Genomic DNA, 27,799 nt, shown 5'->3' on the forward strand with positions numbered 1-27,799 from the left:
CATTAGAAATATAGAATTTATTTTTCATTACATTCAGACAGCAATATGTTGCATATTTGGACATGCCACATCTTGTACCATAGGTGACTTATGGAGCCTATGTTTATAGTTGTGGTAGCTATTGCTAGCCCAGAAAACACAAAATGTGTTTTTGGAGTGGTTCTCTTGAGAACTTTAAGCCACCAGCAGCAATTTTTACAGAAGGGTACTCCTGAAAATCCACTTCATAAAAATTCATTATCCAACTGTTTCCTGTCTCTTACCTTTACAGTCTCAGAGCTCAAGAAAGCAATTTCAACAATAGCAGTGGGCAGGGAGATTGAGGACTTGCCCCTTATCTTCCCTCAGGTAGCAGTTCTCAGTAAAGATGATACCGCGTTGTAAGGCCACCAAATTCCTCATGGGCCATGAACTGTGCTTTTGGTAGGGCAGCTCCTTTCCCATCCTAGGGTCTCTGCAGCCCTTGCTTCCATTCCCTCCTTGCACATCCAGGTGCAAGCTAACCCAAGAGTGAATCTTACAGTTCTGACAATATCCTAAAACATGTTATTTAAAAAACCTACAACAAAAACTCAGTGAGCCACGGGGGGGAAAAAAAAGACAACATTTTGTTATGTTTAAATCTTCAGTGTACCATAAGCAAGAGGTATCTTCACAACCAGTTTTCCTGACAGCATCTATTCAGTGTATTTCCCTTCATCCTTACAAACTCAGAAACTCTGGGGTGCTGTTTTCCTTGTGTCTCTTAACTCTGCTGGCATTCAGCTCAGGAATACCAGGAGCTGCAGTGCATCATCACATAAAGATGGGGAGGGGTAGGAGAGTGAGAAGAGTGAATAAGGAGGAATACAGAGGCACTGTCCTTGGCAGGCTCTGCACCAGCCATACAGAGAATATGCATACACGTCATGAAGGGTTTTATTGTTGTCTTGCTCTATTTTTTGTCCTTTTCTTTTTTTAATTAAAAAACATTACTCCTGCTAAGGCTGGTTGTGCAAAGTTAACTTTCAAGAACCACCATTCAGTCTGACTCTGTTCCTGCAGACAGGCTTCCTATGGATCCATTTCTCACTAGCATCCTGCTGTAGTTTTTCTGCTGTTCTTCTCTGAAAGTATCTTTGACTTTCGCTCGTTTCAGACCTCCATCCCTGAAATAGAGCAAGAGGGAAAAGTAACCCATCAGGACTGTTATGACTGTTGTTATCAAACTATGCATTACGTTAACTGTAGAGTCTAAATTTAAAGTATTATTATTAAAGGATTTTCTTTAGAACTTCTATAACATCCAAGTTTAAGCATGTTTATTAAAACCTTTACCTTAAGCCACAATTTGTATGAAGTCCAAATTTTGAGTCTAGCTCACTAAAGAAGCCTACTCATGCTGGTAACAGGCTGTACCTACAATAGAAATCTTTGGCAATCTGGGATACTGCTTCCCTAGCCTGTAGGGGAAGTCAACCTTGTGCAACACCATAGTTGTCTCTTGCCTTACATCATTCAGAGGGCCAGCTGGACCTCACAGTTGAATATATTTGCCCACTCTTTTCATCAAAATCTTGCTCTGAAGTTTGTTTTATATGAAATCTAGGCATTGTACTGCCACTTACTGAAGTAGGACATGAGAAAGTCAGAGCAGAAAGCCTCAAGCCCCATTTTTTGTTCAGGTTTGACAAGTAACTTCACTTCTGCTGCTTAATCACAGCAGAAGTCTCAACATGAGGAACAACTGTGAATGGGCTGCTTCAAAAGCATCAAGCCTTCAGGTGAAAATCATTCCATGTTACACACTCCAAAGACTTTGTGCATCTTTATTTTTACTTTCACATACGTGCACGTGGATTTACTCCTTTGCTTTCTCCAGAGTGTAATAAAGTGATGTTGAGTGTTATCTGTCACAAAGCTAAGGGAGGAAGCACCTCTCAATCAAACTAACAGAAAGTCCATGAAGTCTAACAAGGATGGCATTACTCACCAGGGAAGTTCAGTCAGTCCTCCTTGGCGAGCAATGGCTGACCTCACTCTGTTGGCAAAGTGAACAGCATCTTCATCCTCCTTCAAGGGTCATAAATTCAACATAAAGCAGAGAGAAGTGAATTGAAACAGGATTTAATAACATTTTTATCTGCTGCCTCATCAAATTAGCTCACTGCCAAATGATTTGGTCCTTATCATGCCAACATCACAATCTGATGTCCCCTTGTGGTAATAATTTAATTCATTTTTCCCCTAAAGTGTTGAAACTAGCAGAAAATTTTGCTCCAGCAGGATGCAACATTGACACTATTGTGATGGTACCAAGCTGCATCAGGAAAAGCTAAGTCCAGTCATACATCAGTCAACACTGACAAAAATCCAATACAAAATTGATATGGGGGTATGGGGTAAGTAGAGGTTTTGGGGGAAAAGAGTAAAAAGGTCTTGCAGACACAGTCAAGTTCTTAAACAGCAATTAGTCAGCCAGATGCTAGATTACCTCTCTAACCATTGGTGGCAAGTACCACACGTTGCAAACAATGGCCCAGCTTGTCATTATTCGCAGCAGGTAGCTCACGATGTTGTATTTGCTGCTGTTCCAGAATGCATCTCCAAACTGAGGATCATACTGCAAAGGATCACAAAAAACAAATCATAAAACCCCTTCCCCACAGACCATCACAGCCTCCTGGATCTGTGATTACATGACAGAACCAGTAGCAGATGTCACTCATTTGCCTGAACAGCCAAAACAGTTAAGTCTGCTGTGAGCAGCGTGGTTCCCTTCCCTTCAGTACTGGGAGGGACTAGCTGGATCTCCCTTCCTTTCAGCTTTCTGGAGGAAGAAGCTGATCCCATCAGGGACTACCAGCCAGGTTCCATAGGCCAAGGGATTTCACTTTCATTTTAGCCACTTTTACTCCAGGAGTTATCCACAGCACACAGCCAATTGCCAGAGCTACTGTACTGAGACAGCTTCCTGCCACCCAGACAAAAACAGATCCCAAACTTTGAAATTTAGCAGACAATTTTTTCCACTTACTTTGATTGCAACAGGATAGATTGTCCCTCCTATTTCAAAGCTCCCCTTCTTGAACATCATCACAGATGTATTGTTTATGCAGGTGCCTGTCCAGAAGATAAAGTCATTGCTCCACACAGCCTACCACATTTCAGTAGCAACACTGTATCAATGTACAGGTCCTGCCCATAAAGGCCTGCATTTGCTGCTCAGGGAGTGTAACTTAAGCATCTCTCCCTTCCTTACTTTTATCCTTTGTCTTTTGACTGACTCCCTGAATAAAGCCCAAATGCGTGTGAGACAAAAAGCACAATGCTGAATTTAAATCTATAGGACAGTGAATTGATATTCACAGGGCAAAATAAACAATCTTCCCATTCTTCTGCCTAGAGCTTCTGCCAGGAGAACCAACAGTTGTGTTGTCTCCACGTAATCTCGTACGAAAGATGAAAAATAGGAATGCCCTAACCAAGTTTATGGCAAGGGTGAAGATACAACTGAGCAGCAGAAGCCATGGAAAGAGAACAGGGATGACATCTACTTTGAATGGAGATAAGTAGTTCAGCTTCTTACCTTCTGGAAAAATTAAAATTGGAAGCTTGCTTTTATCTGCCACATGTTCCCTGAGTCTGTAAAAGCAGAAGGAAAGCTTAAAAGACAATTTCTTTCCAGTCTTCTTTCCCCAGGCAGGTGCATTAAAAATATCTTTACATATTATGTATTTGTTTGAAAGCAAAGGCTTTTACTAGACACTAATTTGTACTTGCTTTTCTGATTATAAGAAAACTGAAGTTTTGTGCAAGCCACCCCTTAGGCCCGTGGTGCATTACACTGAGGCAACATCCTGTTTTCCTTCCTCTATATTATTTTATTAATGACTGTCAGGAAAGCCAACAAATGTATGCCATTAAGTCAGTCCAACCAACTCTGATCAACTCAACCTTCAAGAAATTACCCACATAAGAAAAAAAAAAAAATTGTGCAGTGGTCCATCCAGGTTTTGCTTACTTAACAGCAGATTTCATAAAAAGTGGGTTCCTAAATGCCTACAGCTCACACTATTTGAATAACACTTGGATAACTTGGCAAAGCTGTCCTGCTGTGCAGAGGCAAATAAGAGGTGGTAAAGAAGTTAACCTGTCAAAATTAACCTAAAAGTTCTTTAAAAATTAGGAAGAATTTCTATCCCTGTACTACTGTGTCCACAGTTATGCCTTTGGTGACATTCTGCAGAAAACCACTTTTTGTAATCAGCTCATTCTTATAACTAGACACCTTCTGCCCCTCACCCAAACAAGTGAAGCTTGGTATTTCCAGTGGCTCACAATTTCAAATGAAATTGAGAGTTTGTATCACAGAAAGCCCATTTTATGATCAGTATTTCTCTTCAACAGAAAATCTCAAAATTTAAATAGCTTCCCATCCTTTTAAAATGTATATCTGAATTCACCAGACATTAGTTATAATGCTGATGGCTACCCAACTGAGATGTTTTGTGACAGTCCACTATTCAGACCTTACCAGAACTTTTGGGCTCATCCATGTTACCCTGTACAAACTTTTCAAGCCTTTGTTGGTGACCTTGACACCTGACATTTTGACCAGTCTACTGCACCAAAGCCCACACAAACAAGCTTATTCAGGTCATTCTGAGTGATCCAGTTTCCTGCATACCACCCCTGGAACTCACTCCAAAAACCCCTCGTCTGGGTCTTTGATTGTCCAGTGACTCTCCAGGGAGTCGGGCACGGGGAGGTAGCAGAGACACACCTCACCTTTTCGTCACTAGATGGCGATCCTTGATCTCGGAGCGTTCAAACCAGACGTGAGGACAGGCCTTGACCGTGGCTCGCTGGATGACTCCCATCAGCCCACCATGAACCTGGCCAACCTGCAAGCCCAGCAAGGCACATCAGCATCTAAGACACTTGAAAAGCAGAACCTCCTCTTATGCATCTCTCTTAAAAAAAACCCCAAATGCACTGGAGACTGCAAACCAGGATCAAGCAGCAAGCACAAAACTGTTAAACTGCATTCACTTGAGAGGACTTAGGTGCACACAGGGAAGTGTATCCCAAGTAGGTGAAGAGCCTAGCACTGACACTGCCAGGACAACTTCACCAGCATGTAAATTGAAGACCAACTTCAACACTAGTGCTCAAGTAGATATCTCTAAACCATGGAAGTTTAATACTGAAGTCCACAACCAATACCCCACAATCTTTCCCTCTCATGGTCCCTCCTCTCCCTCTGCTGTGGTCATAATGGATCTGCTCATACCATGGCATAGCATCCATCATTTGTCAGAATGATTGCATCTATCGGTGATGTGTGGTTGGCAACACAAATTCCTCCTTTCTTAGGTCTGTTTTCCCTGCAAGTACATATTTTTTGGTTAGACTACTAGTGCACTAAGCATCACATTACACACACAACAGTTCCATAAAGCTGCCAGGTGACTCAGTATCTAGTGTGACATTAACTTGCAGGTAAAAAAAGAGCAGCCCCCGTTTCAAATGGGATGCTCACACACACAGAAGTATACACACACTTTTGCTATTGTCACTCACTTGTTATGATAATGGATGGTACCAGACAGAGCTCTGACGAGGATGCGGGAGCACGTGAGGTGGACCAATTCACTCAGGTAGTTTTTCACACTGAAAGAAATCACAGATATTTGGAGCACCCTGGAAAGCAGCTAGACACACATACAATATTCTCCAGCCTACTCAATACAACTCAGGACTGAAATTTTCCTGGTGTTCTGGAGCACAGAGGGATATTCCCAGTTCTACCACTCACTTGCTATTGCAGCTCAGCCAAGATATGTCATACTCTTGGTGTCGCTTATCTAGGCAAGGCTGTAATCTCCTTACTGGATGTTTTTCATCCCAACACCATTACCTCCGCTACAACGCTCCCTTTGAGTCTCTCCTGAGAGCATGAGGAGCCCTTTAGAGATCTCAGTGCCAAGCCTGGCAAGAAGCCAACCTCAACCCAAAATCAAAATGCCACTAAAAGCAAGGTCACAAATTTGCGGTTCAAGTGGACTATCAGTAGTCTGTTTGTAAAATCTGTCTGCTCCCCATCTTCAGCTGTTTGCACTGATGCAACTTGGCAAGTTCATCCTTTACACGCAGTACCTACCTGCTGTTTGGCAGCTGGCCTACCAATGTTGTTCCCACAATCATTGACGAAATCCCAATGGCAGCGAGGGTAATGCTACACACAACACAGACATTAAATCAAAATAAGTATTTTATTCATTGTAACAACACTTTCTCGCTACAAAATAGAAAGGGATTGCAGAAATTCAATTATTCCTCAGATACCCAACTTCTACAGTTCACTAACTCAGCAATCCCCTGACCTGTTGCTCAAAATCATGGTCTAGCAAAGGCAGCAGATTCAGATACAGTGTAAGGGAGCTTTACAGCTCACCCACCTTACACTTATACTGCCAATACACATGACTGTGGGGAAGAATTCATGGGAAAGATGATTACTTAGCCCTAATCTACTCTCCACAGTGAATGGCAAGATAAAAGTATTCTGAACAGCAACTTAACCATTAAAAGGAGTCTTTAAGCAGGTTAATCTTCTGTATCTGCCAATGCTGCCTTTCGACTAAAAGCAGCTGAGATGACATTTACCAAGAAAACACAAATTTATGCATTCCCAGGCTGCCAAAATCCATCAGCACCCACGAGCTTACCGTAGGGGCAGCAGGAAGCAGTACCGCACTACAACCCCAATGACCCACACAATAGTCAGCCTCAGGCTGATGTAATGGAAGTTGACATTAGTCCTCGTCAGGAGATTCCAAGAGAGCAGCTCTTCTGAGGAAAACCTCTGGGTGACTGCATCATCCACAATAGCCCCAAACCCTTTTCTGCAGAAGTAGAAAACGTCAGAGAATTCGAAATTCAGTTCATCCATATGTGCAATTTCTTCCTCCATAGACGTTTCATCTCTTTCAATGATACCTTGGGAAGGAAATGGTAACCACATGAGGAAATAATTCTGTGAATTAACAGTCATTCTCCAAATCACTTGTCACTCTGCATTACCCAAGGAGACAAACTGACTTTCAGAGCCCCTCCTATGACAGCAAGATCAGCTGGGTAGTTGAACACAGCATACTCTTCAGTAGGCAAGTTCCAGCTCCCCTTCCTCACATCTACTCCTTGAGCAGAAAATACATCAAATTCTGTTGCCTACTGAACATGAAGCAAGAAGACTAACCCTTTCCCACCATCTAACATGCTCTCAACTCTGCAACTTTATCCAAGACCATTTTATGCTTTCAGAAGAAACCAGGTGAGATCTTGTCCTTTACATTCCCTTCTGTGTTCTGTATATTTGTAGGCATTTATTCTTCTCAATGGAGGCTTTCCTGTTCCCTAAGCCCATCTTATATTGTGGTGTTCCTCAGCCACATTCAGCTGAAATGTGTTCTGCTGTTACTTGCCAAAGCCCCAGACCACAACACTGTGCATGGACCAGCTTTGAACCAAATGCACCTTCCTCCCTCCACAGTACAAGTCTTTCCTATAAGTAACCACACAATTTTTTTATTTTAGTTAAAATCAAACAAAGAAACATATCAAACAAAGTCATGCCTAGAGGTGCCTTACTATAATTTACTTCAGTTGTGTTTCAGTTGAACTCTGAGCACGTAATGCCTGGCAAAAGAGGAGAAACCTGGACAGTTCAGAACTGCAGTAGCAATAGGAAGTATTCCCTCTTCTCCTCCCCTCTTTTCACTTTTTATACTTATGGTCTGATAACCTCCGATTTCTCACTAGGGCTTTTAAAGGCAAGGACAAATTGTGTAAGCTAAATAAAAAGATCAAGTAACTGCTTTCTGGTAAGCAAGTCTGGCTCCAGAAACTGATGACTGAAGAAATTTAGAGTAACAGTTCACCAGAACAACCATCCCCTGAGACACTCAACTTGGATTACAGAGGTCCAAGTTCAGGTTGCCACTCTGTCAGACATCCTCTGACAAATTGCATAATCCTTGTGCTGCCATGTTGAGATAAAAAAGGGAAAGGACGTAGGAAAGGACGAGCTACTAAGAACTTTCCACATTATATTAAGTGTTTTTTGTAGGAAATCTGCATCCCAATGAAGTCTTGCCAGCACAAAAACTCTGAACATATTTGCTGTGCAAATCACACACAACATTTAAATTACAAGTGATACGGAAAATCTTCGTATTGCACTGTAGCATACATATGGGATAACATAGGAAGCTCCAAGATGCAAGGCCCACTAATTACTGAGGACAATGCTAAAGAACAACATCTAAGAGATGTCACACTGAAACAAAACCTATTAACACCTTCAGCTTTGAACCTGGCAGCCATGTCTTCCAATTCCACCACACCACCTCACCACATCATCCTATCACAAGCCTACAAATATAATTCATTAATATGAAACACCAAAATGGCACACCACATGCCCTTCAGGACCTAAATTATACAAGCATGCATCACATCAAACATTCACCAGAATAAACTACACTTGTGTTGTATTTTAAACCCAAATCAGAGCTCTAGTTTGTGGTTCAATTTTTTTCTCAGTCAGTCCCCTAAACCTCTAAACTTTGAAACATCCAGGACTGTAGGCAAATCAGTCGAACCTGTCTGCTCCACACTGCTGGAGACAGGTTGTAGGCAAGAAACCAGGGGAACTCTCCAGCACTCATCACACAAGTATCACTCTTCTCTCCAGATGCCAGAACTAGGAACACTTCCTCCTTATCCAGACTCTGGTTCAGCACCAGTTAAGCATCTGCCTCACCCGGCTACAATTTCTTGGCTGAAACCAGCCCAGGGTTCAAGATTATCTGCTGGCAAGCTGAGAGAGCACAGCTGTACTGTCTTGCCTCATCAGCCTGCACTGTCCTTGTCACATGATGCCCCCATGCACCAGCCCTGGGACAAGCCAGGATCTCAGCAGCACACGAAGGTATTATGAACAGAATGGTAACACATGCTGCTCTGGTCATGTACTTAGCTGTCTTGTAATCAGAAGGAACATTTAATGGCCTTTAATCCTTGGCCATGGGCAGAGTTGAGTTTGCCAAAGACAGCACTACACAGAAGAACAGCCAACATCACTCTCAACCAAACAAAAAGCCATAGCAGCAGCTTTACTTGGCGTTGCTGCACAAGCCCCAAGCCTTCAAGCTCACATATTCTAGGTCACCTGATTATACCAGGCTCAAACTTGATACTGTCTACTTACACAGTAAGTATATACTACATAGTGAGTAGATGCTACTAACATTATTTGCTTAAACTTTTCTTTTATTGGATGTAATTTTCGAAACTGACTTAATAGCATTTTGTCTTTTTTAAACCCACCAGCTTGAAGATAACACAGCCAACACCCACACAGAGCTGAGAGCTGGTTATTCAGCTGCAATGAGATAGACATCAAGCCTCCAGCTACCTGCTCAGCCAAGAGCTACCATTGGCTCCAGCACAAACACGCTGCCCTCTAACACAGAGGCACCCTGAGGTGAAAGCACCAGGTAACTGCCTAAAGCAACTACATTTCTCCCTGGACTATTCCTTATCACAGCACCAGTGCAGGGGCAGTGGTTGTCATTTCTGCCAAGAGATGTGAAATACACTGGGTTTGGTACTGCAGAGGAAGGTGGTGTCTCCTCAGTTGTGCTCACTTATCTTTGTCTTTTTTTTTTATTCACGGACACAGTTTTAAGGTGTTTGGGAAGACCATTTTTGCTCTGCCTGCAAACAGGAAAACTTGCCCTTGCACATGCATATGCAATGCTCCCTCCTATCCTGACCCAACTCTTAGTGATCACTGGATGGTCAAGAAAGATGGAAAAGGTGATACACACTCCCTTACAACACAACGTGCACATGCGTACACACAAACATTTACCTTTACCCTGTTTTATCAACTACTCTGTAACTCATTATCAGCAGGAATTTCTCCTCCCTCAGTAAATATTGTGTAATGCAATTGGGCCTCTCTGCCTGCTCATGTTTTGTCACCTCAGGGGATGCCAACTTATATAATGCACTGTTAGACCTACACCTGCCCTGACCCTCCAGCACTTTCATCCACATACAGGAATCCAGACTCCTAATTACAAGTCAGTTATTCCTATGCTTAAAATACTCCCAAGAGCAATACCCAGAGCACAGCTTGGCACAGCAGGCTTCATATCTCCCCTGCTTCCCACACCTTCTCAATAAGTAACAGTTAAGACTAGCTTCCTGCAGAAAGAGCCATCTACAGTGGGGAAGGGTTTTAACCTTTTATTTCAGATATAAAAAGGACATTAAAAAGTGGTGCTTCAGGCCACCACTGCAATTGTGTATCCCCATACATAAGACCACCTGAACACAGCCCCCATGCAATCATCTGTATGAATTATCTCAGACCATTTTTACTATCAATGATGCTGCTCCAGACAGTGGAGTACACTCAATTTAGTCTGAACCATGGCACATATTAACACTATACACCCCTCAGTCATGCATAACACAACCAGCTATTTGGAGTTTTTTGGAAAGATAGCTCATTGATATATCTACTAACTGGGACCTCTCCCTTTTCTTTTCTAGAGAAGAAATAATTACACATGAGAATGACCAGATGTCTAGGAATACAAAATCTCCTACTGCACAACTAAAGCAGCACAGCCAGATCTCTTGCCCTTTTCCTGACCCATGGCATAATGGGGCACTATCAGCCTTACAAGAAGAAAACAGGTATCTTGCTGCATCACTGACAGCCTGTGAAGCACATAACAGGGCACTGACATTATTTGGAAGGACCTTGCCTTCCCCTGCCATCCCCCAGAAATATCCCACAACTGTCAGGACACTGGTTAGTGATATAGAATGTACTTTTTCTCAGCCACTTTAAAGTCAGCAATTAAATAAGACAAGTTTTAAGCTGTTTTAAGAGCTGCTGGGCAGTATCTCCAGTTTATTATTACAGGTGCTGACACTTGCATCTGCTACCATCGAAGCCTGTTTCATGCCTGGCCTGCAGATAGTAAGATACCAGTGTTTACAGTATTGATAAAGATACTCCTCTGCAGATGAAACACACACAACCAGTTCAGCAATTCAGTCCCCATTACTGCCTCATGTTTGCATGAGCTAATTCCTAGAATCAGGTAACAACTGACTCGTCTACTAACTGGCAAGCTGGGCCTGTTTCCAGCTGTGCTGCCTAATGAGAGAGCACATAGAAAATGCTGACACTGCTGCCAAATGCTGTCAAAACCAAGCAAATGATTAGCAATACTGAGGCATTCAGGAATCAGGAGAAAACCAACTGCAGACTGCAATGCCTTTTGAGCCTTCTCCTGTTTCCTAGGCTAACTCAGACTGCTCTCACAGCTCCAAAGTCTTACAGCCAACTCTGACCTACTACAGCCTACCAACTGACCTACTACGACTCACACAGACTATGGGTTAAGACATAGTAAAAAAACCAATTTCAAAATTAGGCTAAAGGAAGAATTATGAAGCAATTTTTCAGCTGTCTTTCTACAGACAAGGAGTGTAAGAAGTTTGACAAACACTGATATAAACTCCAGGGGGCAAAAGGCTCATAGAAGCAGACTGAAAAAGGGGAATGAGTATAACACCACACACTTTAATCTGGCAGCCCTACAACAGGAAAGCACTGAGCTTGGAAAAGAAAAGTACTGTCCAATAAACATTCAGATCTCCTCAGAGAATATTTTCAGTGTACTCTGATGCTGTTAGGACTGAGATAGCTGGCCAGCAACCCTGCAGAAAGTGACTTAAAGAGATTTCAAGATAAAAATCAACCTTATATTTAAAATTGAAAACTTCCATCAAGTTTGAGGATGGTCTCCATCTTACGCTTTACTTTGTTTTGTTAAACTTAATGTTATTTCATACACTTCATTTCCTCATCCCCTGTTTGTCAACCATTCAGTACAAGCCGGTAAAAAAAGCATTTCATCCTGCAGGAACAGCAGCATTGTAAAACAATTAGATGCATCAGAGTGCTGGTTTTAGCTGGGGTAGAGTTAATTTTCTTCACAGTGGCTGGTATGGGGCTGCATTTTGGATTTGTGCTGAACACAGTGATGATAATACAGAGATGTTTTTGTTATTGCTGAGCAGGGCTTACATAGAGCCAAGGCCTTTGCTTTTTGTACTGTTACACTGCTGAAGATTTTGGGGGTGCATGGAAGGCTGGGAAGAGACACAGCTGGGACCCCAACTGACCAAAAGGATATTCCATACCATATGGCATCATGCTCAGTATATAAAGTGGAAGGAAAAAAGAGGAAAGAAGGGACATTTGCAGTGATGGCGTTTGTCTTCCCAAGTACCTGTTAAGCGCCATAGGGCCCTTCTCTCCTGGAAGTATCTGAACACCTGCCTGCCTGTGGGAAACAGTGAATTAATTCTTTGTTTTGCTTTGCTTGTATGTGGAGCTTTTGCTTTCCCTATTAAACTGCCTTTATCTCAACCCACAAGTGCTCTACCTCTTACCCTTCTGGTTCTCTCCCCAGTCCCACTGGAGGGGGAGTGAGCGAGAGGTTGCTTCGGGCTTGGAGGCTGGCTGGGGTGAAACCACAACAGTCAGCACATACCCACCCCACCTCTTTTCCAGTTCTCTCATGCACACATCTAACTAATTCATTTGCAAAGGACTCTACTCTGATTTTAGAACATCAGTCTTATCAATTTGACTTTACCCCAGGCTCTCACCATTAGCAGTAGGAGTCTTTGGCATCTGTGGCTGTGGCTTTTTGGCACCTTTTTCTATCCGTATAGTGGCCCACTGTCAAACAGAAAGAAAACATTAATTTCACAAATGCTGTATTCACTCAAGGAAGAAAAGTCACCTAAAAAAAAAAGCAACAGTTAATCAAAGACAGCCTGTGATTTTCAAAGAATATCTACACCAGGTAATCATCACCCATCTTCCTCAGATGTGTTCACAAACCCAAACCCATACAGTTTCTATGAAGAAACAAACAAAGAAATAAAAAAGCAAACAAACAAAAACCACCAGAACCACCCCCCCCAACACTCTTTGCTAGTCAGTACTTCCCAGTTGTACTTGTCAGTCTTCAGAGAGCCACCTCAGAGCTTTAGTTCCAGTTCAGACACAGCCACCAAGAGCCTGAAAGGCCTCTGTCAGCCTTGCTACTTGCACACCACCCAGCAAATCCAGGCTGCATGGGAAGCTCCAGGAGTTGAGCTAGACAACACCCCTTGAGCACACAGCACAGAATGTTCACAGAGCTGACAGACACATTACAACTCAGCCAGAGTAGTTTCACCATACTGAAGCAAAAGAAAGTCCTAACTGGGTTAAGTCAAACTAAGGCCTGCACACAGTTAATTCCACTAAAAACCAAGACAGCATTTGCAGTCACAGGAAGCTTCATTTAAATGCAATCTCAGTACAAAAAAGGACTGCACCCAAGATTTTTCCAAGCTGAACAAACCAAAAATTCCACTTGACTCTGCAACTGCTCATTTCTTGGCATTTTCAAAGAACCATAGTGGTTTGGTTTGGAGAGGATCTTCAAGTTCATCTAGTTCAAAGTCCACTGCCATGGGCAGGGACACCTTCCACTAGACTAGGTTGCTCAGAGCCCCATCCAGCCTGGTCTTGAACACCTCCAGGGACTGGGCATCCACAACTTTTCTGGGCAACCTGTGCCATGGCCTCACTACCCTCACAGTAAAGATTTTCTTCCTCATAACTAATCTAAACATACCCTCTTTCAGCTTAAGGTCACCCCCCCTTGTTCTATCACTGCGTGCCCATGTGAAAAGTTCCTCTCCAACCTTTTTGTAAGCCCCCTTTACACACTGGAAGATGCCATAAGGTCTCCCCAGAGCCACCTGTTCTCCAGACTGAACAGCCCCAACTCTCTCAGCTCTCACTTTAGAGCTCTGAGCAGCAGAGGAACAGGCCAAATCCCCAGCTCTATTGATACAGCTGCAGAGAGCCCCTTCTCCTGCCCTTGGGAGGGGCTGCCAGCTCACTGGGGTTAACCTGCTCTTTTCCAGCGGGTGGGCTGAGAGAATGAGATTGGAATAGGTGATAAAGTAAGCTCTGCTCTCCAATGAGTGTCAAAGCTTCCCAGCTGCCCTGCTTCTTGCATGCAGGAACCTCACCAGAATTAGGAGATCTCCTCTCATTTCCAGTCTCGGTGAGGGTGGAGCCAGTTTAACCTGTTCTCAGGGCAAAAGACTTTCTTGACCTTCATCTGACTCAGTTCCACAGAGTGCTTTTATTACACCCTGCTATCTCAGCTTCATTTTTACTGAGTTAACAATTACACCCCCTTTTCCACCCCAAAGCCTGTGATGTCAGAGTAGCCCTTCTTGCCTGGATCCTTCCTTTCCCTACATGGCAGCTTTGCTAAGGGATGGAAAGTTCAGCCAATAAGGGCTGACTCTGTGGCTCCCCACTATGCACATTAATTCCTCCTCCACAAGACTTCATACTATTTCTAGGAATATAATAGGCATATTCAAGACAGACAGGGGATCTGGGAGAAATGAGCTCATAGGAGAAGATCAGGGTATTATCCTGTTCAAACCTTAACAACTTAAGCAGCATACTTTTTTAACAGCATACCAATGATGCTCACTGGTCTGCACAGGAAGGACCCAGACCAAAGATAAACCATGCATTTTCCACCTCTGAGGTCTAACCAAGCCGTGGGGCATTCAGAGATGCAGCTCCCTTTTGGAAGGTCAGCATCCTGACTTGTGGCATTATCTCCACCACACAGCTTCCCAGTACGAGCCAGTACTGCTTCATGTATCAAGTCTTGCTGAATCACAACCTACCCTACCAATATAGCCATTTGTTTTCTCAGCTCTGCTGCTGCTAAGGCAATAGCTCTTCCAGGAACTCAGTACTTTCTGGCTACACAATATCCTCAGTAGTGTTATGGCCATAAAACTTCTGGGAGATACCAAATTAAAATACTGTTCAGTGAAGAAACTACTCACAATACTGTCATTTATACATTTCTTCTATGAAATAGGTTTGGGGGTACAGGAAAACCAGCACATACAGTCACTCTCTGACCAAGTTTGAACCACTGAATTCAATGAATTAAAATCTCCACAAACAGGTAAGTCACTTATCACATAGAAGAGAAAGAGCATACTTGGCTAATGGTCTCAGGCAAACACACTAGCAAAAAAATAATTTTTCATCTTTCAAATTCTTTCAAAGGGGTAATCAAAACCTGGAAGAACATTTTCTGCTTGGTGTTTAGAAAGAGCACGCAACAGTCCCTGCTTCAGAAACCCTGCAGTTATGGGTTCATGCTAGACAGTGTCAAAAAGGACACAGGTTATTGAGACACACCTTTGTAATGCTCAAAAGCTTGCAACATCCTACTGTACTGCAGTATCCTTTGTCATTCTGCTATGCAAAGGAGGCAGTGGACTCTTCCCAAAGCAGACAGAAACTGCAGGCTCATGTAACTCAAGTCAGTTTCTACTGCACAGATATGTTTAACAACCCTACTGAGAAAAGTACATCCCTTCTTCCTAAATCATCTACCTTATCTCCACAGGTTCATCTACCTCCAGAAAAGTGCAGCAGCCCACCCTGGTGGGGGGAAGGAGGGAACAATGGCAGAGAGAGACTAGAGCAGATAGCTAGCTCCCTTTGCCCTCTACCCATGTTTTCCCAGGAGTTGGGAGCGCTGCCCCAGGCTTGACACCAGCATGGTATCTTGTACAAAGGTTGAGCAGAGCGTTCCAGGGAACAGCTGACTTGTGCTCCACTAGTCAATAGCTGAGGCAGTTTTATGTTCCCTGCCAGGTCTCCCACGTGATTTAAGTACACTTAATAAAACAAGCAAGGATGCGACCAGCTCCCCCTCTTTGCCAGGAGCCTTTGGGCATTCAAGGATCCACATCTACCAGATGCTACAGCAAACAAGCTTTAAGTCCTCTCTGTCAGCTTTCTTCTTCCCTCAATCCACCATATTCCCAGAAAATATTCATGTTCCAGCAACCAAGCAGCAAGACATTTTTACTTAACTTTAACTTACAGTCTAATTCTTCCACTTATTCTCAGGCACCCGAAACAATGGCACTATCATCAAAGCCAAAATCTGAACTTTGATCGAGTGAAAAGCTTGTTTATATCCAGGTTGAAAAACAAAAAAGACATGCAGCAGTGTGAGTAATTTCCCTTCCTTCCTGCAAACTAGGGATATGTACCATCCACCGCTGTTTCAGCTGGTTCCTATGCTAGAGGACAATTTTATGCTACAAAGAGTGATCACAATGTGAGCTGATCCATCCTACAGAGGGGAAAACACTGTGTTTGTGTATTAGAGATCAAAAAGCGTGAAACAATTACAAGCCACAGCCTCCATTCCACTCAGGAAATGAGCAAAAAGGAGACTGGCAGGTCTTCTGGATCTATCAGTAATATTGACACAAATCTAGGTGGCTTCTCCCACCTTGCGAGCTGGCGCTGAGCAGGTAGTTTCAAATACTTGGTGCAGACCTAAGTTTTTAGTAGGGATTCTTGAAGATGCTTTTTGGAATGAGTATAAAACACCAGGCTCCTGAGCAGATTAAAAACAGTTTTGCAGCTGGGGCTACCCACAAAACTACAACTGTAGTTAGAATGCAGCATGATCACATAACTACAAACATCACCACAAGTCTGATTTTGAAATTTTAGTATTCCAACTGCTCACAACAAAGTAGCTTGCATGTTCTAATCACACAAGGCAGAATCTGAAGATATCACACTTCACTAGGCAAGGAAAACACCAACTTTTCCCTAAAAAGGCCTCCCTCCTCATCCCCCTAGGAAAGGCCTTTAATTTATCAACACCTTAAAAAAAAAAGAAGAACCAACAATAACAAAACCAATTTAACATATACATCACTGAGCAATTGCCACACATACAGGACTTATGCAGTGCTTAGAGAAAGATACAGTCAGACTTCAGAACCAAAAATCACACAATATTTACAGGAGATGTGAAAAACCCTTCCTAACTCCAGATAAGACAGTTGCCAAATAGACAACTACCTTCAAAGACAAGCTTGACATACTGTTTCATGAAAGCACATCTAGAGATATTTTGCTAGGATCAAAAGTCAAGTTATTAGGAACACTTCAGAGATTTCCCCTGTTTCCCTAACAGATGGAGCTTAGCCTTTCACCTCATTTACCACCTTTACATCATCTCTGGCTTAATAGCAAAGTTTGACAATTATTCAGAAGAAGAGAGATGACTGAAATCTGTAGTCAAGTGAAGTTAGACTACTGGTGTTCTTCTATTTAAAGGCACTGCCAGATAAGAGCCAAAAATTTATGTGGTAGTTCAGGTGAGTACTACTCCTTGGAGTCTCTCCAAACCTCAATAACAACAGAAAGGTTTCATAGCACCTCCCACACAATGCTGCCTTGTTTAACACAGTAAAATCTGCATGCCAATTACTGGGTTGTTTTGTGTGAGGAAAGGGCACCAGCACCATCAAGAGGAGCAATCAATTCCGCGTGAGGGCAAAAGGTCCTCTTGATCTCCCATGAATCTTCTCATCCTGATGGACATCTGCCCCCTCCAAGGACCTTTCCAAATTGTTCTGCACACATGACCTGTATAGCAGGTACTTCATGGTAGACAGGTATCCAAAGACCAAGAGTCCAGCTTTACAGAAAAACACTAAGGGCATCAGCAACAAAAATGCCAAGCAGCTTCTTTTATGCCAGCTTCACAAACTCTTACTTTAAGGCAAGCTTTGAATACAACTGCTGTTATTTTTTTAACAGCATTTGCTTACCAACAGTATCAGGAATCCCAATGTTCACATGCTGTGAAATTGAGAGCAGTTTCAGATCAGAGTTGTTGACCTGGAAGATGCTGCATTAATTAGTGATGCAAACACAGCAGAGGATAACCCCCACCTCTGCCAAACTTACTTATGTGCAAGGAGCCTTGATTTTTAAATCTGTGGTAAACATACAGAAAGGCCTTCAAAGGACTGGGGTCTAGGTTAATACGGGCCAGGAATTCACTTCATGATTCTGCAGCAAATTTGCTAAAATACTATTCCAAAAGCCAGTTCCAAGCTCTGTAAACAAGGATGCGTCATTCACATCAGGCATGTCTCCAAGACATGCTCCTCATTACCATCCGAGCTGGCAGCTTCCAGAGCCACTCTCTCACTTCAGAGCCCTCAGATTCTCCTCTGCCCAGCAGTCCTTGAAGGATAGCAATTACAGAGACAGAGGCCTTCACTGACACCATGCAATGACATTAGTCAGCAAAGCTTGCTTCAGAGGCCAGTGAGTTACAGAAGAAACAGTCAAAACCCACAATGATTCATCTATTTATTAGCTTACATCTTCTCCTTTTCCCTTCCCCGCCCTTACATCCAGCACCATATGCAACCCTGACAGTGACTTATGGGAAGAATCACAGAATCAACTAGGTTGGAAAAGACCTCTGAGATCACCTCTGACCTAACACCACCTTGTCTATTAAGCACCACATTCAGTCTCCTCTTCAATACCCCCAGGGCCAGTGACTCCACCATGTTCCTGGGCAGCCCATTCCAAAGCCCAATCACTCACTCTGTAAAGAGCCTCTTCCAAATGTCTAACCTAAGAAGCTGCAGCCTGGCATACCTGGAATAGGACATTACAGTCCATCCCACCTACCCTGCTGTTGTGCCATGATCTCTAGTTTGACCACAGGCACTGACAAGTCCTTTTTTCCCCCACAGGTATATTTTTCTCAAGTTTAGATCCACTCATATTGCCAAGGTCACCTGCAACACAAGTAACTTGGGCTTAAACCTCCTAGGTACCAAATAAAGTTACATTCTTGTCCAGCAAAAGCACATTCCCTGCAGGGCAGCATAATAAGTTATCAGAAATTGCTTCTGTTAAAAGGGGCCGCTATTAAACCTCGATGGATCAGTTACAGGACATGAAAAACACCTATGACTGCAAGCATCTGTTGTGCATTACAGAAGGCAAAGCCAACCACACAAGAAGTGCTCTCTCTGCTAACTGCAAGCCCCACAAGGAGCCTCAAGAGATTGGGGAGCAGGGTAGTGCCTTCAAAGGGCTTGCAGTCAGCAACAAACCATTAGTCCAAAAATAGACAATAATCTGATGTTAGTTAATAGCCAGGTTGTTTGTTTCCTGACACAAATGTGACCCAATAATTTCACTTCCCTCGGGCCTTCTCGTTTCTTAATATTTCACAAGTATCATGCACCACGTTTCTTGTATTTAAAAAAGACAAGAAACATAGTCCCATTAGATAGATCAAGCAGAACAATTTGTACAAAGTGTTGCTGACAGCAACTTTACTGTGTTAGGTAGCTAGGCACACACCCCCAAAAAAACCCACAAAGAAACAAACAAAACAGCAGAATGAAAAAACACCAAAGTACTGGAATTAGTTTTAACAAATTGAACTGCAGTCTGTCAAGCAAAGATCATTACTTGGGGGCAGGGGGCTCATTGCTACTGCCAAATATATGGACACACGGTCTAAACAAGTCCTCCAGATCTTCTACAAGATGATGAAAATAGAGAAACAGATTGCTCTGTGGGAATGGCTGCTCTACGGGCCTTAAGGAAAGACAACTGACTCTCTGAAAGGCTTCACCAGCCCCAACCATATTAGAGCTCATAAAAGAGGCAACAGATTGAGATAGAGGAAAAATGAGACCGAGAGGTGAAGATGCACTAATTTTAAAAATGGAAGCTATCTGATGATGTTGAAAACCGAACAGGGAGAAATGCAGCATGCTGTGATGATTGCAAGAGGCAGTCCCCAGTGTTCTAGCAGTAGGAAAGATTTCTGCAGCAAGTGATTTCACAAGCATCAGTGCAGTAGGTGACTAGCCCAGACTAGCTTCTCATAGGGGTGAACAGCTGCTGGAGACGTTTTTTAAAACCATGCTTCTATTAACACCGAAAGGGAAGCCACAGGCAGAAATAAGCAGTTTCCTAAAAGTCTGCTGAGTTTGGTAAGGCAATTCAGAAGCAAGTTAATGTACTTTAAGGAATACCCATGTGATTCGGGGGAAGCAAGCTTTCTAATAGCAAGTGGTCTGCCTGCTGTACTTCATTCCTCTGGTATTAGCACAACTGGTCACAATTTTCTACTCTTTTTCCCCTTATCACATAGGAAAAAATCTACTCATATTCTCCATACAAAGCTGGTAATCCCTGGTGCAGTACTTAGGGGTCAAATGCAAGCCAACAGAAGCACATCCTCATCTGTACATACTGCATTTTGCTTAGAAGCATGCGTCTTGCTGAGGCAGCTCAGCATAGAGAAAAAGCTATTGTGCACCAACTGATGTCCCTTGTCAGAAATGTCAGATGGTCAAAGTACAAAAACACTTTGTTCCTAAAAGGAGCTTTCCCATCCCTTTTCCTGAACCATGCCTACAGCACTGGGAACAGGCTTCTGCCCTCCTGAAACAAGCAGAAACAGATTTTTTTTCTTGTTGGCAGGAAAAAAATCCAAGCACAAGTGTTCTGCTAACCTCAACTTGCTCCTTACCACAGCCTGCATAACAACTGAAGAACACCACAGACTCATATGCCATTTCATCTGACATGACAGTGGACCAGCACATGTACCACAGTGAACTGTAGATTTACCATCTATTTAGTCTCTGGACTGTGGACAGACTTGGACCCTCATAGCAGATTAGCTTTAAAAAAGCACGGTTTTTTACCTGACAGTAGATGCCATGGAGGAAACAAACCACAGTCACTGTCCTCCCACTGTGCCTGCTACATGCCAACGTGTGTCCTCCCACATGCCAACATGTGGGATAGAAGCAGGCAAAACCAAAGAGCAACTTGGTATTCAGCTGGGATGCACAAACAGCCACCACTTTCTGCAGTTCCTGTGATCCAGCCCATCACAGAGACAACAAAAGTGGCGGCAGCATCATCATCATCCTGACTGAACACTGTGCAGACCCAAGGGCCCGTCCTCCCCCTGGCAAAGAGACAAGGGAGACTGCCTGGGAGATCCAGGGATGGAAGCTGAAGAGGAAGCTTAAGGCAGCTATTATGTTAACCACTGTTGTGAAAAAGGCCTCAGCCCATCAGAGACTGCAGCATCCTCTGACTCCACACAGCCAGGAAACTCCTCTCAGAAGAAAACCTGTGCACTTGATTCAAAACCCCAGGCAGTTTCAGACTCCCAGGCAGCAGCTGTGTATTTAGCACTTTCCACCCTTAACATGATTTTGGCAGGGAAAAGTCAGGGGCAACAACACGTATCTTGTCAGGTGCTCTTGCAGGTGCTGCTTGGAATGGCTGGCAGACAATCATCTTGTCTCTGTCAGGCTTCTAACCAAGGCAGACCTGTGAGCCAAGGAACAGGAGTCATTCACAACAAACCACTTCCTTTCAGAGATTCTCTCCATGCAGGAATTCTGAGTACAAAGAATTCAGAGGCAAAGCAAGGCCAAATAGAGGTAAATGGACTACCTAGGTGGATTGAGTTTCTTCACTCTCCTGCAGGAAGTTCACCTTAGCTGACTCTTCTTCTCAGAACACTTCACAGTTTTTCATTGGCTTTTCTTTTATAGATATAGTATTTTATGTAACATTTTTATGTTCAATACAAATTCATATTAATATAATTTTTAATATACTGACTGGCATGTAATTCCTAAAAGTATTTTACACAAAAGTAATGGCAACTTTCAAGATAAGTCATTATTTCCTCCCTTAGGCTCTTGCAATTAACCACTGTCGACATAATGTCAGATACTTCTCCATAATTTTGCCCATGATGTCAGATACTTCTCTGTACTTCTGTCCAAAACATTTTGAGTCACCCCTTGTCACAACATTTGATGACGCTAAAAAATAATGATTAGTGATCTAAGAAGAAAGAATGCACATTGTGGTTAATCACAGGTGAAGGCAAGTCATCCAAATAATACTATCTCACTAGGACATCTGGATTGCTCCCTCAGGTAAGTGTGACCTTCACCCCCTCACCTTCTGCTATCCAAAAACTTTTTTCCAGTAACAACTGCATCTTCTGCCCTTAACAGTTATCATCCTACCATTCAAAGCCCCAGATAGTATTTGGAGTAGATTCATTCTCACCCAAAAGCCTTAAAACATTTTAACTTGAGGCATTTAAAAGATACTATTTAAGTAAGTGTGGGGTTTTTTTTTAGCTAAGCACCAAGGAACTTGAATGCACTGAAGTACATGAACAAAGTTCATCAGAAAATTTCAAAGATGATACAAACCCTACTTTTCACAGTCACATACTGATGTATACACAGCACTGACTATGCTGCGATTCATTTCACTTTTCCCCCTTCGTTGGTTTGGGTGCCCCTCCTCCTTGGGAAAAGCATCATAAAGATTTAAATCTGATCATTTTCGTCAGCAATTTTAAAACACTGTTCCTCCCCACCACCAAGAGCTTCAGAGCAAGCACTTTCACACACATACTAAATATGCCCCATGCAGAAAGCGAGAAACTGGCTACCCTAGAGAATTCAGGGAAAGATGGCAACTGAGGTGCTGGATATGCTCAGCTTGGACGGGACTCCGCATCTGTGAGCATCAGCACTCCTGGCACCCGCCGTCGCAGGCACCGGGCGTGCTGCCAGACATTTACACCCGTCCCAGAGCGTGACCCGGCATCATTTGTCTCAGGTGGGGGAACAGCTGTCCCCGAGCAGTGACAGCCGCGCCCAGGCCATGGTACAGCCTTAGGTAACAAGGTTTTATTTCGCTCTCCTCTCGCGGGTTCAAGGAGCACACGCCAGAGACTCCGCAGCCACCAAATAAATCAATAAAGATTTCGAGTTTTGCCCAAGGGCTTTAAGTGCAAAACCGTAAACGGGCACGGGTGATGCCAAGTAGGAGGCGGCCCAGCCCCTCTCCTCTACAGCCGAGGCGAGGGCACAGACGCACCCCGGGGCTCCCCAGCCCCGCAGCGCTGCCGGGGACCCGCACACCAGCCCGCGGCCGGAGGGAGCCTTGCCCGGCCAGCCCACCCCGCCGGCCCCGCCTGGGCACGGGGGATAAAACCGGCGCCGGGAAGGAGAGCGAGGCCCAGCCCCCGAGGGGGACACCCCACCGGGGACACCCGCCCGGAGCCGCCCCCCTCCGCCTACCTCCAGCGTCTTCACCAGCACCCACATGTAGGCCTCGGAGATGCCCAGCGAGACGCCCAGCGCCGAGGGCAGCACGATGAGCCCGAGCACCAGCGCCAGCCACACGGCGCCCACCCGCGCCGCCACCGACAGCCACACGTCCTCCATGGCCGGACAGCCGCGCACGACGCCGCCGCCTCCCGCCGGCACCACCGCGGAGACGGGGCACCGCCTCCCGCCGGCCCTAAAGCCCCGCGGCCGCCCCCGGCCCGCCCCGCTCCGCCCGCCGGGGCCGCGGCACCGCCCCAGCGGGCAGGAGAGACGGCGGAGCGTCGGGGCGGGGGGTGTTCGCAGCCTCCCGCGCCGGGTGACTTGTCGTGAAGGGCAGCAGCGGGTGCTGCGCTCCGGCCGTGCTAGGAGCAGGGGGGATGTGCCTCGGGAGAGGGTGCTGGCGGGGCGGAGAGCGGCTGAAAACGGGGCACGGCCGCGCTGAAAACTCCTGGTGTGGGAAAAACGGCTCCCAACGGATCGGTGCTGCCGGGGCGCGCTGAGGGAAGGGAAGGGAAGGGCAGGGAAGCCGCAGGGAGAAGCCGAAAAGAGCAGCCAGGGAAGTGGAAGAGAAGAGGAAAATTAGGGAAAGCCTCTAGATCTGTGAATAGTGAATAAGGACAGCTAAAGAAGGTGAAAGGGACAAGGTCTGCACTTCAGCCTGCAGCGCGCACGGTCCGTCTGGGCTGTCTCATGCCTTGGGCTAGGAAGGGGGATTCACTCCAGCCCCCAGGGTACCACCCCACCAGACATTAGGCCATGAGAAATGGAACTTTGTGCGAAGTGGCTAGGCACAGCAGTCCTATAGCACTTGCAATTACACAATATATTCCAAAAAAGCGTTGTTAGCAGAAAGAGGCTGAAGAGGGATGGAAGCCTTGACAAAGCATCCCGGGGAAAGGGAACAACATCCTCCTCCAAGAAAAAGTCATTCAACCTTTCTGTGTGCATCTTTCATAAGTGTTTCAAAGAAATGGGATGTTGTATTTCCCTCTCCATATTCAAGAGATCAGAAATCTATCTAAGAGCCAAGTGGTTAGTATCCAAGAAAAAGCTGAATTAGAGTCCACAGCCTAAAGACTTATTTCCAGGAGAGTCATGTGGACAAGGATGTCGCATTCTGGCTCCTCTTTTTGGCTCTGGCACTACATCATCTTGGGCAAGTCTTCTCTGCTCTCAGTGTCTTGCCTCTCCTACTCTTTGCCTCATCTGGTTAGATAATTTCACTGAGGCAGAGACAGGATGATCCCTGATGAAGCCTCTAGGGACTACAAGCACAGAAACAATTGTCCAGCTAGATCTGACATTGCCAAACACAACTTCAGTGTCTTCATTTTTGTAGGTGTTTAGTTATGATCATACCCAAAAGGCCCAGTTAGGACTGAAGGCAGTAGCCTGCCTATGCCATACACACAGGAAGAGTCCCTACTCCAAAGACCTGCACTACAAGTGGTTTTCAAATATTACAGGGGTGTGTAGATCCGAGTCAATTATTAAATGCCCAAAGCCTGGAACAGAAACAATTCAGAAGAACATTAGTTTCCAATCTGGGTGATATTCATAACGCAGACACCAGTGGGTAGCTTATTTTAAATTTGTATTGTGCCTGTTGCACAGCAACAGCAGAATGTGATACAGGTCTTTTAGTACTTGCTCATGAATTTTCATCTGGGGTGCAAATGGCAGAGGCCAAAGGCTTGGTTGATTTGTTTTTATCTGGCCTTAAGGAGCAAAAGTCTCCATTCAAAGGACAGATATAGCCCAAGCAGCAACAGTGGATGCTGTCTAGATCCTGAGGAAAACAGGACAGCGTTCACAGTAATATGTCATGCAGATTTGCGTCTCCATTACATTTCAATATCTTCATTTAGATAGTAACATCTAAAATTACCATCTGAAGTAAGAATTATAATACAGATAATCCCGTGCAAGGCAAAGTGTTGCCTTGTGTGTTTGTTGAGAAAACAAACCTTGAAAATTGAAAATAATTTGTTTGACTTAGTTCATGTGCTTGTTAACCTCTGCTTTAGTAAAATGGCACAGCCTATCTCAAATTTGATGGCGTGTGGCAAATTCCTGAATCTCAGAGGGCTGAAATCCATCAGTGTACCTGAAGCAACAAAAGAAGATTCTGGAGATCTCTACTTGTAATATTCATTGCATGGAATTAAGGGGTTATTATTGCTTTTTTTTTCTGCAATAGCCCAGCTATTGGACCTACTGGCACTGTCCTCAGGCTCCATAAACAAATAGTAGGAAGGGAGCAATCTCTACCAACATTTGTGTTTTCAGAGCAGGGGGAAGGCAGCTGGTTTGATCCTTGCAGTCACTACACACTAGGGGGAAAAAAACACTGGTGAAAACATCTTTTGATGGGAGGCAGCCATCCTGTGTAAGCTGAACAGAACCAGGACAGATGCAAGACTCACAGATAAACAGAAACTCTTTATTGCATTCAGGTTTCCCCTCCATGCTTGCATGAATAATTCACAAAGCCATTAATATTACATTGGAAAAAAATAATCACTTCTGTTATTAAGCTGCTTGAAAAACCACCTTCTCTGCCTGGGACAGCAGGGAGGAAATGTGCCACCTCACCTGGCAGCCTCCTGGTGACAGAGCTGCTGGCAAAGTCCTATCATGACTGTGCTGAAGTTCAGCCTTTGCACAGATCTTGCACTCCCATCTCAGAATAGCTGACTGTTAACTGCAAAAACTGTTGACTTATTTAAAAAAAACCAAGAAGTTTGCTCTCTTTGCCAAAGGCCCTTTGCCTTCTAAATATATAGCTGTTATAAACCACTGATCACCCATCTACTGATAAATTAGTTTCAAATTAATGACATCATTACATTTTATTTGTTTGCTCTGTAACCTGTGAGGACATACAATTTCTCTGCCTCACTTTTACCAGTAAGCCTGTTTTCTTAAAAGAGGAGGACTTTTTTCTTCAAGCGCTGAGACCATACTTTCAGCATGGGTAACATAGCATGGTTCCATTAAAAGCATGGAAAAAGTGCTAGTTTTAACAATTTTCCATGCTTTCATTTTTTCAAGGCCTATTTTGTGTACAAAGGCTACATTTAGTCATGCTTGCTATAGAGTATTTTCCACTAAAAAGTGCAAATGATGAGAAGGAAACATCCCATGAGAATACATTGGAGTCTATACACTTGGAAGAAAAATATTTCATATATCCTTATTTTTCAATTTATTTCACAAAGAACAGTGCATACCAAAAAAGCTTTGGCTGAAGTTATATGCTTCATGTTTGTCTAAACCAGGTATTCCAAATGGATACAAAAGGTTTTGGGGTTTTTTTTAACTTTGTGAGAAGTTACCAACATTCTTAATTTTTGTTCTATTAACACTAGCAATAATGTATTTTTATGTCTGTAGCAAAAATACATTTATTGCCTAAATATACATGGTTTTGTGATGTAGGTGTAATGCATGACTTTAATGGGGGTTGGATTGAATCACAGACAGAGAAAAGCATCTGTAAAATTCTCATCAGTTTTACCCCACTGCTTCTGTAAATGGTTTATTTTTTTGTTCCTATGGCTATACTTATTTTATCCCACTTAATTATCAGCACATACCAAATTTTGGTGGCGTGAACCATGGCGGCAAGCTTCGTTTTCCAGGAAGGGGGAAGCCTTGTTAAACCAACTTGGGAAGAAAGCCTGGACCTCACGTGGCAGTCCGACTCTGTCTTTGCTAAGCTAGTGCATGTTATTGGCTTCTGGTAGGTCAGATTTAATAAAAAGTAGCATTTCATTTGTCTCCTGTCACAGGAGCCGGGCAACTCCAGAATATCAAATGGTTTCATCTCATGTAAATATCTGTATTGTATTGGAAATAAATAGGGTCAGAGTAGTTATCCTGGTACTCCCTTTTATCTTCTGCTGTTGAGGAATGGCAGGTAGCCAGCAAGCCACTCAGGGGAATTCTTTACTCTCTTGTCTGTCTTCTGGCTGCAAGCAGGTTATGCTTTTTCTCTACCACTGTATTTGCTATAACTCACTCTAAAAATTGATACCTTTTATACAAGGAGTCAGATGTTTTCAGCTTCACTTTGTATCCAGGAACCTAAGTGGAATTTTACCATCTGCTGTCATGGACCTCCAGTTCTTATTACACTGAAAATAAATACAAGTAGTTTGGCTTCTATGCACCCTATAAGCCCAGCACTGTGTATTGACAGAGCTGCAGCCTTGTATGTTGTCTCCAGCAGTAATGAAGGCTTGACACAGCACACAGGCATGCCCCCACCTCAAACAACCTAATTTCCATAATTTAGAAATTTAGGTTTCTAGGAGTTCAGCAATCCACCCACAATTCAAACCCTGTTAAAAGCCCTGAGTTTACTTACTCCTTATGATGAATGGGAAAATATGACAAAATGGAGGGGATCCTAGCTAGACCAGCTAATAGGAAACACACTGTGCTGGAGGCAACTGCAGGCCACAGGAACTGCATGCGTGTTCCACACAACCTTGAGCATCTCAGGTGTGCCTATGGTGAGATGACTCAGTGAGAAACTGAGTCTTTAATGCTGGGGAGTAAGAGAGAAAAGAGAGATCTT

The 27,799-nt window shown here is 43.8% G+C and overlaps 1 protein-coding gene across 2 annotated transcripts; it reads right to left on the reverse strand.

Annotated features, from left to right (window-relative positions):
- Positions 1-23,429, reverse strand: GPAT3 (glycerol-3-phosphate acyltransferase 3). Of its 2 annotated transcripts, XM_027652856.1 has the most exons (13): positions 23,185-23,429; positions 12,751-12,823; positions 12,369-12,422; positions 6,714-6,984; positions 6,146-6,220; positions 5,566-5,655; positions 5,276-5,369; positions 4,771-4,886; positions 3,569-3,624; positions 3,017-3,102; positions 2,474-2,602; positions 1,973-2,052; positions 1-1,148 (listed from the first exon to the last, which is right to left on the reverse strand). In XM_027652856.1, exons 1-13 carry the CDS (start codon positions 23,329-23,331, stop codon positions 1,022-1,024), a joined length of 1,398 nt encoding a protein of 465 aa, XP_027508657.1. In that variant the 5' UTR covers positions 23,332-23,429; the 3' UTR covers positions 1-1,021. The 2 variants fall into 2 exon arrangements, with proteins under 2 accessions (XP_027508657.1, XP_027508658.1); XM_027652857.1 differs by lacking the exon at positions 12,369-12,422.
- Positions 23,430-27,799: the final 4,370 nt, after the last annotated feature.

The sequence above is a fragment of the Corapipo altera genome, unplaced genomic scaffold (genome assembly GCF_003945725.1).
Source record: "Corapipo altera isolate COAL_440 unplaced genomic scaffold, ASM394572v1 69, whole genome shotgun sequence".
Classification (NCBI taxonomy): domain Eukaryota; kingdom Metazoa; phylum Chordata; class Aves; order Passeriformes; family Pipridae; genus Corapipo; species Corapipo altera.

Bases quoted from the DNA above. Each gene is read 5' to 3' on its own strand.
- GPAT3 (XM_027652856.1), bottom strand. From the start codon at position 23,331: ATGGAGGACGTGTGGCTGTCGGTGGCGGCGCGGGTGGGCGCCGTGTGG. The intron at 5,370-5,565 runs GTGAGTGACAAT...ATGTACTTGCAG, and splicing joins ACCATCCATTATCATAACAA to GGAAAACAGACCTAAGAAAG. The intron at 2,053-2,473 runs GTAATCTAGCAT...TGACCCTTGAAG, and splicing joins TGCCACCAATGGTTAGAGAG to GAGGATGAAGATGCTGTTCA.